Source organism: Melospiza georgiana, chromosome 8 (genome assembly GCF_028018845.1).
Source record: "Melospiza georgiana isolate bMelGeo1 chromosome 8, bMelGeo1.pri, whole genome shotgun sequence".
Taxonomy (NCBI): Eukaryota; Metazoa; Chordata; class Aves; order Passeriformes; family Passerellidae; genus Melospiza; species Melospiza georgiana.
The window spans coordinates 17386103-17401826 of NC_080437.1; the positions used below are offsets into that span (position 1 = coordinate 17386103).

The following is a 15724-nucleotide window of genomic DNA, read 5'->3' on the forward strand; positions in this document are numbered from 1 at the left end:
GTCTGCATTGATCAGATCAAAATCATAATAATTTGGGGTTTTTTTACAGTAGCAGGTAACTCTTTCCCAAGAATGAAGAATACAACCATAGCAGATAACACTGGGGTTGTATGAATTAGTCATGGAGAAATGAAGGCAGCAATTTACAGAGTTTTTAACTTACTGCCTTTGGGATAGGTTTCTGAATACTCCATGTAGAGGAAGGTTTGAATATTTTAAGTTTGATATACATCAGAAAGATTGAATGGCAGAATAAGAATGTTCATGGAGGGAAAAAAATACACAAACTCATCTCAAAAAACTTGTGTCCACTATGTTAATATATTTAAGGGGAGTTTGAAAATACAAATAGATATTTATATAAATATGTTTTAAATATTTATATTTACCATATTTATATTCTAATATTTTTCTGCTTGAGTATTTCTGCTACATGCCTGCTGTTGTCAGGAATAGAATAGCTTTTTCAATTTAAGCCTGAATTTGAGCAGTCAAAATTTTTCATATTTAGGTAAAGTTTGCATAAAAACTATTTCAAGTACTTGACTTTTAACATAAAGCTACTAATTTACAAGAAAAGTCTTATCTAAAAGAACTCCTTGTAAGAGAGGAATGTTCATGCTGTTTGATTGTGTAATGTTTAGTTGTATAATTTATAGCTTCTTATTTTTCTGAGCTTTTTAAATTCTGTGGCAGCTCACATCAAGAATTATTTTGAAATGAGGTTACTGAGCGATGGCTGTGGTGTGAGAAGTTCATTCACTAGAGTTGCTGGTGACTAGCAGTATCTTGTGTACATGGAAATATTTTAAATTCTACACAGAATGTATTAACATTTATTTTTTCCTATACAGTAACAGAAATGTTGGTGAATGTTTTGAGCATTTGCTCTGACGATGAGCTGATGACAGAGGGAGAAGATCAATTTGACGGTAGGGTTTACTTTAAGATATGTAAATCTTCCTAATTGTAATAACTTAGAAACAATAGTTAACTCAGACTGGTGTAATATTGCCTGGCATTTGAAAAAAATTGCCTTCAAATTTTTCTGTGGAAAACAATGCTTTTGGTGGGGCAGAGAAGGGAATTGGGTTTGTGTTTGTGATCGAGAAGCAGTAATAGCAACCTTTGCAAATCCTCATATGTGATTACAATACAAAATAAACTTTTAGTGGGAAATTCACCAAATGTCTTGGCACTTGAAATTTGAAACATACTAACTTACTTTGCTACTATTTAGACTAAATGTATTATAATACACTGAATTTCTTAATTATTGCCCTTTAATAACAGTTGATGATGGAGAACATCAGACACTATTTTTATGGCAAAGTACTATAAATAAAGTCTGAAATGCAAGGTTAAATCTGCATTTGAGTTCAAAGGACAACTTGTTTATGTACATTTTATTATCTGTATTCGTGTAATGAATTACAACATCTTTTTGTCTCTTAAACTGTGATACAGTAGGTTGTTAAGAGAGGTTTGTAGCATGATGATTAGGAAGCAGCATTCACATGAAGACCTAGACTTAGTTTTGTTGAGCTTGTTACAGAAGTACTTAATGTCACACCTAAACGTTTTTCAGACTTGCTTCATTTCTTCCAATAACAGAACTGATCTGGTGAATTGTTGTTGATGGGGGAGGAGGAAGAAAATTTTCAGCAGCCTTTGAGGAACAGGAAAGGATCATTTGTAAAGACATTAGAGACACAAGCCCCTTCTTAGCATTACTGTGTTCAAATTCAATAGCAGAATAGTGTTGTGCCAAGCAGCTGTGTGTTTCCCATTGGAGTGCATTGGTTCTGAGCCACTTCAACTTTGCTGCTATTTAGATGATTGCCAAAAATGTGAAAACGTGGAAGAAGTGTCAAAAGTGATCCTACCAACAGTCAATTCCTGGTTTTTATGCAAGTAAATCTCCTAAACTGAGCATAAAGCAGTTGCACCAAGCAGGGTGTGGTGGTATTCTGCGGCATTAGGATTTATGTTTGCCAGAGTAGCTGCAGTTGTCAGTTGATTGCATATGCCCTGTCTGTAGTTTCTTAATTTGAATTATTTTTTATTCTGTCTCCTTTAACAATTTCTTTGCTTGATGCATCTCTTATGCCACCTAGGTACTGTCTATGCTTTATCTTTCTATGTGGTTGGTTTTTTTTTTTAACTGTTGACTTTCAAGCATTCACTTGTTATTCGTCAAATTTTAAATATTCTCAACAATTGCACTTCTTGTTTGATGAATGCATTTTCAAGTGTTGCAATTTTCCATTTTTTTTTTCATATTTCTTCTCCATTCCTTCTTTATTACCACTGCCAAGTTAAATATATATATTTTTTTTTTTTGTCTCACTCACCTTTTTCTCCATCGTTCACTTCCTTTTTTTCTGGACTCTCCATCTGAAGAGCGACTCATATATGGCAATAAAAAAGGTACAGACCAGACAGAGTAGGAATGTTTTGAAATATGACTCCACAGAACCTGACAGTCTAAAGTATTAATGAGAAAATAACCTTTCTATTGAGAGTTATTTTGTAATATTTTATGATTATTAACCATTTTAATGGGAATTTTATAAAAACTTGTGTATTTTGTGATGAGAAGTCATACTTCAAGACATCTGTCTTTCTGTGCATGAATTTTTTTTTCCTTCTTTTTTCATTCCTTTTTTTTTTTTTTTTTTGTAGAATTTCATTCTTTTATCTACTTCTAAAATTTTATCTTTGGTCCTGCATGTGTAGGGAGCTTTCAGTTGTCTGTCTTGCTCTTTAATACTTTCCTCATGAGCTGTTTTTTAAGGTTGTGCATGGAATGTGTTTATAAAATGTTCCAAAATCTGGTTTCTGTGGTACATTTTGTCTTCTTAACTGAGATGTCAAAAAAAAAAGTACTTTTTAATTCTCTGTGAATTTTGAAGCTGGCCAGATGCAAATTGTAAAAAGAAGCCTAGTTACCAACTTAAATTCATGGTCTGTCACTTGTTTTTCAGAAATCACAGGACAGATAGTTTTCTGCAGAGATATTCTTCTGGCTACTACTTGCCTAATAATATTTTTTCTCTCTGTGTGAAATTTTTGGTTCCAGAGAATATTTCTAATACTTTGGAATGCATTAGATTATAGACATGTTTCCAGAAGTTATGTCTAGGGCATAACATGTCAGCATTTCAGAATTTGTTTCTTATGCAGGCCTTGGGAATGGGAAATGGGGAAGTTCTTTGTCATCTCTCCTATAATTTAGGGTATAATCAAGACATTCTTCTGCAAGCAGATGCCATTCTATAAGTAACCAGGATTAAGTGGCCACATTAGTGCAGTGCTGCAGCCTGGAGTGATGCCTTTGGCTTTTTGCCTTGGCTGTGTTGCTTCTAGAGGGCCAGGGCAATGAGAAATCATGTTAAAAAAAAAAAAAAAAACAAAAATGAAAAATCCCAACAAACAAACAAAACCCCCTCAAACAAACCAAACACTCCAAAGCAACCTTTCTCATTTTAGAGCACAGAGACTAGCACTGACTGAAGTCTTTCCATTTGGCACATTACAGCTTGGCAACAGTGAAGCCTGCAAACTGGTGTAGGTAGAAGGAAAATTGAGGAACTTAAAGAGAAATGTTTGATGTCCCCCTTAGCCCTGAGCTTCTCAAACTCTAAAAGAGTCTCCTCATTCTGGATTCTCAAGTAGCTATTCAGTAGTGTTCCATGAGAGAAAGCAAAAATTTCTACAACTTTAAAAATTAAAAGTTAAGATTTCAAGGAATTTTTTTTCAGTAAAAATTGAATGTTTCATACTATCCTATTTCAAGTTTTTCCTGAGCCACCTGTTTTGCCAGTTTTTTAGTTTCATGTCTGTTAAAATTGTAACTTTGTCTAAAAAAAATTTTTACTCAGCAGTTCCTGGCTTTTTTGCTTTGTTTATGTGGACTGGCAGGTATTTGTCATACCCCAAGATTCTGTCATTGTGTTCTTACAAAAGCTGTCTCTTGCCCCCATTTTTTCTTTGTCATTACACCTTTTCTGTCTTGTGTGGTTTTGTTGTTGTTCTTTGCCCTTACATGCTTTATCTTTTGTCTTTTATTTGGTTTGGTGTTGAGGGTGGAAAGTCTACCCTTCTTGTGCCACAGAAGGCCTTGTGTCCTTGAGCTGTGGTCTGAGAAGTGTGACTGTTGTGCCTGAGTGTCTGTGCCCTCATGGGGAAGCCCCGTGCTAGTGAGCAGGGATGGAAAACAGCTTCTTCCACAGCTCACCTCCCTTTTTGAGTGCAAGTAAGACAATTTTGGTCGTGTAGCTCTTCCTCTGCCCGCTTCTTTGGTCCTTTCTTCTACATTCTTACAGTTTAGTTGGCAACTTCTTACTGTGTGCCTTTCTCTGAAGCCTGAACAACATTGTACATGGAGTTCTGGAATACCTGACAGACCTGTCTGAGCTTGTTCACTCTTGATCCCCTGTGGTTCAATTCACAGTATGACTGAGTTACTGTTACCTTGATGTGATTAATGCACTCCTTCTCCAGTGGCTGAAGAGAAGTAAGGATTTTGGTTTTGATATCTCCTCATCTGCCTCTGCTGTTTTAATAAAATTGAGGAGTTGGCGAAGGGATAGTAAGATGAGGGGAAGGATGACTTTTATACATTGAAACAAACCAGAGAAAGGAGAAGGGTGTTGGAGAAAGGTGTTTCTGTTTTCATGTCAAGGCAAGCAAAGGTGGCTCTCCTTCCTAATCACAAGCCTCCTTTAAGAGTTTTGTCTTCACTTTTGTCTGTCATAAGTGGTATCACTCTGCCCTGTGGAATATGCAGTATTTACTCCAGATCTTTGATATTTGTAATTTCTGCAAATGATACAAACCGAAGATGATGTAGAACACAGACTTAAGTGGTAAGAAAGGTACCACTGCAATTTTTTGCTTGTTTATTTTCTGAGGGGTTCTCATGGAGTTGTGTTTTGGGTAGCTGACATAAACACAAAGAAACCACTGTTTTCTCTTGAACAGCTGTGTAACAATTAGAAAATCTTTAATTTTTGTGGCTTTAGTATCTCTTTGGCTTCTATATTGGGCTGCTTGCCTACGTGTTGATATATACACATACACATTCTTAGTACATGTCAGTACTAAGAATTTAAAGTGTAAAATTTAGGTAAATGAGTGAATATAGTTACTACACTGTAGTGCTGGTAGTTCGGGTGCTTACTAGGTTTAGAAAATCATTGTGAACGATCTAAACTTTTTTGTGTGTATTTTGTGGACACAGAGATGATGGTGGTTTTGCTGGCATTCTGAAGCTCTAATTTGATAACTTTTTGACCTCCTATGAAGACTACTGAACTTAAACAGTTGTTAAATTTGATGCACTTTAAAACAATGACCTTCTAAAGAATCATGAGCTTGAGACTTTTTTCTTCTTCTATTGAAAGTAGGTACAGCTGCCGCAAGGAAGGAAATAATCAGAAATAAAATTCGTGCAATTGGCAAGATGGCAAGAGTCTTCTCTGTTCTCAGGTACTTGCATGATTTCTGCATTCCTTAACCCCTATTACATATGCAAGGTAAACATTTCTGTTTCAGGATAATGAATGCCAAAGATTTTTCAGGGAGATCACTGTGCATCAGAATCTTGTTTGGCATGTTGGAGCACCCTGTTGATGGAATTTTTGCTTGAAGAATATTTTTGAGTTATTTTTGAGACATGTTGCAAGAAATTAGAGAACATCATCTTTAGTGTACATGTTTGTCCAGCTGCAACTAAGAGTCTTGGAAAGGCAATACCAGATAGCGAGACTGAAATCAAGTGTATAATGAAGGAGGTCAGGACTGACTGAAAATTTCTGACATACCACAAACTTGAGGAGTAGAGGGGTTTGTTTTCAGTTTTGGTTTTTTTCTTTTCAGCTATTTAAAAAATAACCCATCTTCTTTAAATGTCGAGATTTCATCATCCTATTTACCCAAAATGTCTGTTTTTCTACAGAACATAATTGCTCAAATAGGGGTAATTTTTTAAAGTTCTTATTTTCCAAAGTAGAGACATTTCAGACAAAATTGGGGATTGTTTTATGGTAGTGAGGCATATTCTGTACCTCATGAAGCATTCTGTGCTCATTTCAAAGCTAATGAACCTGCATGGGAATAACTGCTCAGAATTTGGTTCAGAAGTAGCCAGCATTTATAACTCCTAGGCAGAGGAAAGAGTGGTATGGAATAGAATTATTTTCACCTTTTAAATTGTTGGAAATTGTATTTGCATTCAGTCTTGATATGCCTAAAACACAGCAAAACTGGGCTGTCCCTTTCCCCATCCATTATTTTACTTTAATGCAAGTTTTCATGTGCAGATATTTAAGGTTTTGTTACTGTTTTTTTCACCCAGGGAGGAGAGTGAAAGTGTGCTGACACTCAAGGGTTTGACTCCCACTGGAATGTTACCTAGTGGAGTGTTGGCTGGAGGACGACAGACCCTGCAAAGTGGTAATGATGTTATGCAACTTGCTGTGCCTCAGATGGACTGGGGCACATCTCACTCTTTTGCTAACACCACACATAATGCATGCAGGGAATTTCTTATGCTTTTCAGTTCTTGTCTTAGCGGCTGATACAAGCATAGTGTTATGTGTTAATCAGGCAATGTGAAATGGATACTTAACCAGGGTATAAAACTAAAAGCCAACTAGTTCAGCAGTGTCAAGCTATGTTTTTCAGACTCTGAGCTTCCTTAGTTTACAATTTTTCAGGTGGGGTGACCTTATAGATCTCGTATTGAGACATTTAGTAATTACAGATAAAAAAATGGCAGTGTAATTTTGCATCATTACTTGTGTGCTCTCCATTAAAATGGTTTTTTATAGCTGTGTTAGTACAAGTCATTGACAATGTCAATTACTTGTTGATATTAATATTAACAAACAGCTACAGACTGCATAGTTCCATATTACACTCCATTGACAGATTGGAATGTGCTATGTTTTGTACCCTGGTAATTAATGCCAAAGTTTGTTCTCTATGTTGTTTGTCAAATGTTCTATGTATAATTGACCTCCCTGAATTGTCCTTGTAACATGCTGTTTCCTTCCTCTGCAGATGTAGCTGCTTTCTTAGATCTGTCTGTCTCTCTCTAGGTATAGATGTATGTCTGTATAAGTGTTAAAATTAAACCACTATCCCAGACACTTGTCTGTCTCTTGATGTAGAAGCAATGTTGTAGCACCTTGTTTTTGAGGTTTGCTGCATTTGCTGCTGCACACTGTCTGTGCATTTTCAACAACAATGTACTTGAAAAATATTCAATCATTTGTTATAAAATCAGTTGAGAATAAAGGGATTGAATTTAAAACTTGTAAATAAATCAAAATAAAAGGGTGTTATTAAGTGTGCATATATTTTTTTGCATGAAAATAAAAAGAACTCTATACAAAATATACCTGTAATCTGGCTCATTGAATATTTTGTAAAATGTTTTCATTCTTTTTTTAGTTTGTTGAATCATTGGATCATATTTTTCACAAGGCCCATAATGATTAACTAGAATTAGGGAGGATGCTATGAGCTTGCAAGTGTATTAAAGGAATGAAGTCCATGTTTTCTGCTCACAGTGGTGAATAACTAAAAAACACCAGTCTGAAACTGGACTTCATATCAGCAGCACTCTTAATATATTCAAAGACTTTTTATTGGCCACCATCGGGCTTTACTACAAAGTATAAAACTTTAGTGTGGGAACACTAAATTTTATAACTACTGAAAGATTGTGATATGTGAATACCACTTTTTACACAATCTACTTTACAAGAGTAGCTGCTTTTCTCATTTCATGATTTAGACTGTTTATTTGAATTCCTTATATTTGCTATGTAGTTTTTTAAAAGCCTTTCACTACATTTTCTATTAAACTATCAAAGCTGGTTTTTAGTAGCTTTGAAACACAAATGTCATATTTTAAATCATTTTTCAGTGGACATATAATGTCTACAAGTAAGTTTATATGTCCAGTGTATGTATGTGATTGTTTTGTGAATGTCTATAACAAGAAATGGTGTATGTTTCCTAATCCATTCAACTATTCCAAAAGCATATGTTCTAGCTTTAATTTTCATTGTTTAATAAGAAATTTTATTATGCTTAAAAATGAGTCTGCATTCCTCTCACTCATTTAACAAATTTTTATTCATGTTGCATTACAAATACCAGAGAGGATCAAACTGACTTGAAAATTTTTTTTCATAAAGCATATGACTTTCCACCACGACTGAAAATGTGGGACATTTGGAAAGTGTGCAAAATCCATACTGGATTTTTGTGGGTGTGGTTTTCTCTTGACTAGAACTTTTGATGGCAGTATTCTCTGATGCACTACATTAATATTCCTCATTTGTTTTAGTCATGTTGATTGTTCAAAATAAATTAGTTCTTAAACTGAAATAACTTCTTTTTAGTGATAGGCATGTTACTGTTTCAGTCTTAAGAAAGTAGTTTTCAAATTAGGATTAATGGTCAATTGCAAAGGTAGCAGTAAACCAAAAATAAAATAAAACTTCACTAACTGACCATTTTCTAAACCATTGTAGTATCAGAGAATTTATAATCTTGACAAAAATACAGTCACTGATAGTATAGTGTATATTTCTTACTACAAATATTTAATTACTCCTTGAAGTATTTTATACTTTGTTGGTCAGTATATTATCAATAACTTAAACTAGCGTAGGCTTGCAAAAATAAAAGAACATAGTAATAATTGAAGTAATTTTTTATTCTGTTCTTTTATTGGCCTAAAGATATACAGAATTGACCAGTGTGTCCCAGGTTTTCCTGGTTTCAGTCTTACAGATACTCATTTTTCAATGGCTCATCAGTTGCTGCTAAATCAATAAGCAGCTTTGAAAGTTATAAGAAATTGGAGTGTATATTTACATTTCTCTAGAGAGCTGGCTGAAATAATTTTATCAGGACAAATAGATATACACACACATGCAATGTTTGCATATCTACCTATTATAGTTCTTAATGTCAGTAACATTTTCCATAGTAGGTCTTAGCAGCTGCCACTGTTCTGTCAGGACTTTGTTGAGCCCAGCTGCTGTGGTTGTGACCTGCTGGCCATTCTCCTCCTCCTCCTGCTCGGAGCAGCAGTGCCTGTTGCTTCTGCCTGGTGTTTTTGCCTGGTGGCTTTCCCATCCCTCCAGGCAGCACCAGGACAGATCCTCACTGCAGCACAGAGCAGCCATGGGGGGAGGGGAATGGCAAATGCAGGGTGCAGCAAAGGGCTTAAACAAAGACAGCTCAGTTCAAAAGTGTAATTCTGGAAAAAAATGCAAGCCTACATCCTATGGGAGATGTCAATGTATGATTTCTTTTTTCATGAATATAGATATATTTTTTTAAATGAATCATAACTTACTTTTTGATAGCTTTAATGTATTAGGTTAAAAACAGACTTTGGGAAACCATGGTCTTTGTATATTTCTAATTTTTTTTAATGTAAATTTGATTTTTTATTGTTTTTGTTGCTTGCATTATAGTAGCTGAAATAATAAAGATAATATTAAGTACTGCTCTTTAAAATAACTTTTCCTAGTGACTTATTTTGTGAATTGAATTCAATAAAATTAGCTTCCAAACTGAACTAACATCTGCTAAAAACTGACAAAACACCTAGAGCTTTATTCAGCAACATACTAAACAGAAATCTAAATTAATAATTGTAAGTACTTCTGTGGATATCAGTTGAACTGCTGCCCCTGCTGTTAGTCAGGAAGCAGTCAAGATAGTTTTTTGTGTTTAGGTTGCAAATTGGTAAGGATTTTCTGTCAGATATATCCATTAAGTAAAAAAAGAGGAGAGATGAAATTAAGGATAGAAATGCCATTGAAACCTGTTGCTTAAAATGAGCTTTCTATTGAGAATTTTCAGAGCAAAGACTTCAGAACTATCTGTTCATATGGTCCAGTATTTATTTGAGGTTTATCGAAGTCTACAAAGTATAAAGTTTTAATTAGATATACCTGCAAAAGAGAATCCAACAAAATTATTTTCCAAAATGAGTCTCTACAGGTTTTTTAAGTGCTTGTATTTTCCAGTCAGTTTGCTCTTTTATGTCAAGTTGAAAATGATCTTCTTCCTAACTGTGATGAATATTCCAAGGTCTTTTTGGAATAGTAGTACTACAAGTAGTGTGAACTAGGAGTAAATTTTGAAATTTGTATTTATGACCAAGCAACATAATTTGCAGAGATAAATCAGTATTCATGATCTTTTCAGGAAAAGATTGAAAACAAAGACTCCACAGGTAACAGAAAATGGTGGAAAGAGGTGTTTTCTTTACATAGTTTTATATTTGTATGGCAAATTGATTATAGTTTGCATATATGTATTTGGTCACTTTCTAAAACAACTCTTAATTTATTTTTAGAAATAGAGAAACTTTCTTTCCCTTAAAGTAAAAATAAATAAGCATCCATTCAAGTGGCTTTTTGATTTAGTTCTGGAATTGCCCTTGTCTCTGTAGATTTGAGTGCAGAACTGTTTTAACATTTTTTTCATTTTTTGTTCCATGGAAAGTGCAGTATATGAAATTCAAAATGCTGCATTTTCCTTCAGTATTTAATATTATTTTATGAAATAAAATAGTATTTATTGGATACTTACATAATGCAAGTATCCAATTTTTTTAGACTATCTCAGTGAAAATTAGAACCTTATGCAACAGTGAGCTTAAAACATAGTGTAGGCAATTCATATATAAGATAGTGTAGGCACTGTGTAGGTGATTGGTCTTGTTGGATAGGAAATGAGAAGTAATAAATATCTTTAAAGAATTCTATTCTCATCTAATGCCCTATTTTCTTATAGAGCTATTTTCCCCAGCACTTGCTTGAATACTCTGCCATGATTTTTGTTGTTAACAGTATGTATGAAGCACTACACAAGTAGGTTTACCACTATGTAAGCTACTTTTTGTTAATATTTCTGAAATTATGGTATTAGAGGCATGGCAAATGGAGGAGGAGGTAAAAAGTTGTTACCATGATTGACTTAGCTACAGTTCAGGTTGTAATAATAATAACCTTATGTTAAAGCTTTGCCATCTAAAGCTAAAATTATGAGGAAAGATCTTACACATAAGAAATCAAAGCAGTTGTCATAGTTATTTAGTTAGAAAAACAGCTAGTGTGCTAGATGTTCTTCATATTTGCATTAATTCACCCACTAAAACTATGTTAAATCCAGACCTCTTCCTGCTGTAGACTTTGTCATTGATTCAGCTAAACAATTTACTTTTTAAATATGCAGATTTAAATAACTTTCTAGATCTGTCTTCCTTGGCTTAAATTTCATTATTTAATTCTCAGAGATGCCCATTTTAGCTTAAAATATTGTGAGAAATTGAACTACTAGTTAAGCTTCAGGGAGCTAAAGATAAAGAGAAAAGTAATTTTTTATTATTATTCAAATGCTGGTAGTGTTATTTTTATAGTGTCACTCCTGGTAATGTAACGAAGCTCACTAATGCATTTTAATCTTCAGAAATAGTCTCAATTAGATTTTTAGTATTTTTTTAAACCATACCACAATTTTAACATGTGTTGAAGTTTTCTGTTGCTGTCTTAAAAAAAAATCAAAACAAAAATCACAACCAAAAGTTACAGAAATGTATAGTTAATAACATCAGTTCAATTAGTGTTACTTAGACAAACTTTTAGTTGATAACTCTGTTAGTTAAAATTTAGGAAAAGTTTCACTTAGACTTAAAAGCAATCCCCCAAAAACTTAATTGTAATTTTAACTAATTGTAATCGAATCTGGCGTAGCATACTATATTAAATTGATCATTGCCTTTTCTGCTGTGCGATATTACACTCTTCATCTTTCTCATTCATTTTGCATGCATCTGCTCACTTCTGTACAGCCACTGTAGAGGCAATTGAGGCTGAAAAAGGTATGATCAGAGTCTTTGCCCTTGGCAGAGATCTGTGGTGTCTGGGAGGGAATTCAAAAGTACTCTGTGTGGGTGTGTTTTATTTTCAACTTGCACAAGCAGAGATGAATCAACTGCATTGATTCATCTATTTTACATGTAACATTCATTTCTGGCTTTAGGATAATGATTATTTTTAATATTTTAGGGAAGTTCTTGGGGGGTTTTGGTCTCCTTTTGTTTTTATTTTTACAGAATATGCTGTAGGTTTTTGTACAATAGCATGTTGTGATATGTGATGTTGTCTCGAAGTTCTTAAAAATAGAAGTGTTTAGTGGTTTTTTTTTCTGCATTCAAGTGAAGGTTTTGTTTGATTGTGGGGAGGGATGTTATATGTGGAAGGAGGGTTGTTTATGCATGCCTTCTCATAAAATATATTTAATGGCTTTGAACATATTTTTAAACTTTCTGCGATATCTGGTAGTGCAAGACATACAACGTTTTTTCTATAGATTTTGAATATAATTTACTGTCCAAAATTATTTCTAGTATTTATGAGACATTAAATTCGATGGATTGTTAGTGCTTCTGTGCTAAATGAGTTGTATATACATCCTCTATTATTGGTATTGAGGGAAATATCATCAAATTATTTGGTTCAGAGTATTCAACTTCAGATTGTTTCTTTTCAGAGAGATTTTAGTTTCTTCTTGGTCAGAATTCAGTGAAATGAATGACAAACAGCATAGCCATTGAGAGAGACAGCTACCTTTGGGGTTTCTCAGATTTAGTTGCAAAGCACCATTTAATGACTGTATTCTTTGTTTTTTTAATTAAGGAAGTCAGATCTCCAAAAATATAAACAAGTGCCATATTCTGTTCTCACACACACCTGCAGGAGGTCCTGTTGTTGTGAGTGAAAAGCTGTACTTAAATCTCCAAAGAATTATTTCATCCCAAAGACTTCAGTCTTATGTGGTCAGCCATTTTCAGGTGTAAATTCAACTACAGACCTCATTCATCAAAATAATCAGCAGCAAAATAATACCTATTTTCTATACTTTAAATACATGTGTATTTAAATGATACCATTGTTGAACCACAGTGCTAACTTGGTGATTGTGGTTGTGTCCATTTCCATCATCCACATGATTAGCACAGTGTGAACCACATCCTGCAGTTTTGCCTGCATGAAAACTGCAGGATCAGGCCATTGGTGTGTGTGCAGGATGTAAATCTGCCACTACTTTTGTAACCCTTTGCTGCTTTGCCTCCACTGCACTTGCTGTGCTGCTTAGATCTTACTGACATTGCCCTGCAGAGAAGGGGGATGTTAAGATTAGCCCAATGAGCTGAGCAGCAAAAGCACAGCAGTGATAGCTGGCCCCACCAGGGACACGCAGAAGCAATCAAGTGGTCTTAAACCCCTTGATTCCTGCTTGCAGAATATTTGCCATACTTTGTACTTTTTGTAATGAACTGAAACAATGATTGCTGTGAACATTTCAGGAAAGCAGGTTAGAGAATCTTTTAGCAATACAGTTGCAGGGCCATAAGTTTCTTTGGCTGATTTTTAATCTTTTTTTAAACATCATTTGTTAGAAAAAGTATATGCTTTCATCTTATTTTTCCATTACTGACATATCAAATTTGCATTTTGTTAAGCAATACGAGGATTCTCTCCGCAACATAGAATCTGCAGTTTTGAAGAAGCAAAAGGTTTGGATAGGATCAATGAGAGAATGCCACCAAGAAAAGATGCTCTTCAACAAGATGGTATTAATACTGTAAACACAGCAAATGCCAATGGAAACAATGGAACTGGCAACAACAATGCACAGTGACCACATAAGCTTCTGGTTTACTCACTCATGTCCTGCCTGAGAATTCCTAGATTATTGCTTTTTGATGTGACAACAAATTAAATAGGGGGATCACTTGAAGTGACTACTTACATGAGGTGGAAAACCATCTGACTTGATCCCACTGAAGAGAGACCATCATGCTTTTGAGACAACAGCCCCTCTCTTACACGGCGACCCAACCTCCCGGGAGCGTGTGCCTCACCCTTTCACACAAACATCCATCACTGGCTGCTGCAGCTTGGGAAGAGATCTGGGGGAAGGATCGGACTGTTCTCACTAAAGCACACCTAGGCTAGCATCTTACGCTTACGTTGTCAACACTTTTAAGTTTACAAATGGGATTTTTCTTTCAGTAGAGGTAGTTTGTTCGTTCGTTTGTTTAAATCAGACTTCCAAATACAACCCTAAGAGCTAACTATTTATTAATGGACATTGGTTTCATGATATGTCTTTAAAATTATAGATTAGAATGGTCTTAAAATATCTGAGGCTGCAAAAACTGTATTTCAACTAACAGAAAAAAATGCCAAAACATTTCAGTTGGTCATTCTGTAAAATGCTGACCTCAGGTTTACTCCTTTAGATGTTGCTAATTCTATATTGTATTCACTGTATTTTTTAGTTACAGCTTATCAGAAGATTTCTACGTAGGAATGTTTATTACTTGAACACAAATTAAAAAAAATATTTAATTTAGAAACTTTTTTGCCCAGCTTTTTCAAGACTTTTCCCCACCTTGAATTTAAAAAAAAATATATATACTAATTTTAAAAGTAAGAAAAGTATGGAAGTGTTAATTTTAAGGTACTTTTAATTGAACTTTGTACATTGTTTAAGTAAATTTTGATTCATATCAAGTCTGTAAAGCTTGGCATTGTATTTTGTGTATGCATGTTTTCATTTTGCAAATATTTAATATATAGACCTATGATGTACATCTATAGGTTACCTAGATGTTATAGGTACTTTTAGTTTATTGTGAGTATTACGGTTGCATAAATAGCTAACAATCACTGGGCTGAATAGCTGCAAGCTTTTTTATTATTTTTAAATCTGTAAAGGAAACTGAACCTGTATCGGACATATTTTTTGTTTAAGCAAAGCGGCGCGTAAGCAATTGCTATGTTCAACTGCTAAGGCATTAGTGAAAGTGTAAACTTGAGACTGCATGTATTTTGGTATCTACAGGACTGCTTGGTTAAAATAAAAATTGAAGCCCTGTGCTAATTTGTTCACAAATAATGGACTGTACTGATTGCCAGTGTACTTTGGTATATATTTTGACATTTGCTACATGTCCTTCTCATCCCCTGGAACACGACTTGAAACTTATGTCACTAGAGTTCATCTCTTTTTTTTTTTTCTTTGCCATAAACTACAATCTGTACATACCCCTAAGTTGGAAATTTTATGCATGCTCTGAACTATTCAAGTATTTTATAAACGGTAGCACACAATAAATTTTGTGCATGGGCTGCGGCTCCTATCACTGTGTATTGTTTTATTTGGCATACATAGGTCTAATCTGGCCTTGCAAATTTTTTAGAAATAGCCATCAATATTTAAGCCATTCCAAAAAATAGCATAAAAGGTCAGATTTAGCTTGCAGAAAACTAGTTGAATGTAAACACTCACTATGTAATTTAAATTTTATTCCTGCTGCTATTTTTTGCTTTTGAGTTCTCGCTCAGGAATATTTTGTGTGAGGTAAACCAGACATCCATTTTTGGTTTGTACAGGCTTGTCAGAACAGGGTTACCAGACTCTAGAAAAGACTCTTATGCATAGCTGTGTTTCATATGTTGATTTGAATTAAACATTTGACTGCTGAAGTGTGTTGGGGCTGCTTTTTAGGCAAGAGGTAAAAAATGGCTTTGGCCCTCTGTAGAGACACACAAATTAGCCTTTTGGCATATTCTTTTTAAACTAAGGACAAGCTGCTGAACAGGATGAGAAT

General features: G+C 34.5%; 1 protein-coding gene across 4 annotated transcripts in view; it reads left to right on the forward strand.

The window, feature by feature from the left end:
• Positions 1–15253, forward strand: part of PPP3CB (protein phosphatase 3 catalytic subunit beta) — a 39976-nt gene extending 24723 nt beyond the window's left edge. The window contains exons 10-14 of one of the 4 annotated variants that reach the window (XM_058029401.1): positions 855–932; positions 5409–5493; positions 6362–6459; positions 11894–11923; positions 13568–15253. In XM_058029401.1, the coding sequence (XP_057885384.1) occupies positions 855–932; positions 5409–5493; positions 6362–6459; positions 11894–11923; positions 13568–13746 (470 nt within the window). In that variant the 3' untranslated portion in view covers positions 13747–15253. The remainder of the gene's footprint in view (positions 1–854; positions 933–5408; positions 5494–6361; positions 6460–11893; positions 11924–13567) is intronic. The other 3 variants (XM_058029402.1, XM_058029403.1, XM_058029405.1) reach the window with 3 other exon arrangements.
• Positions 15254–15724: the final 471 nt, after the last annotated feature.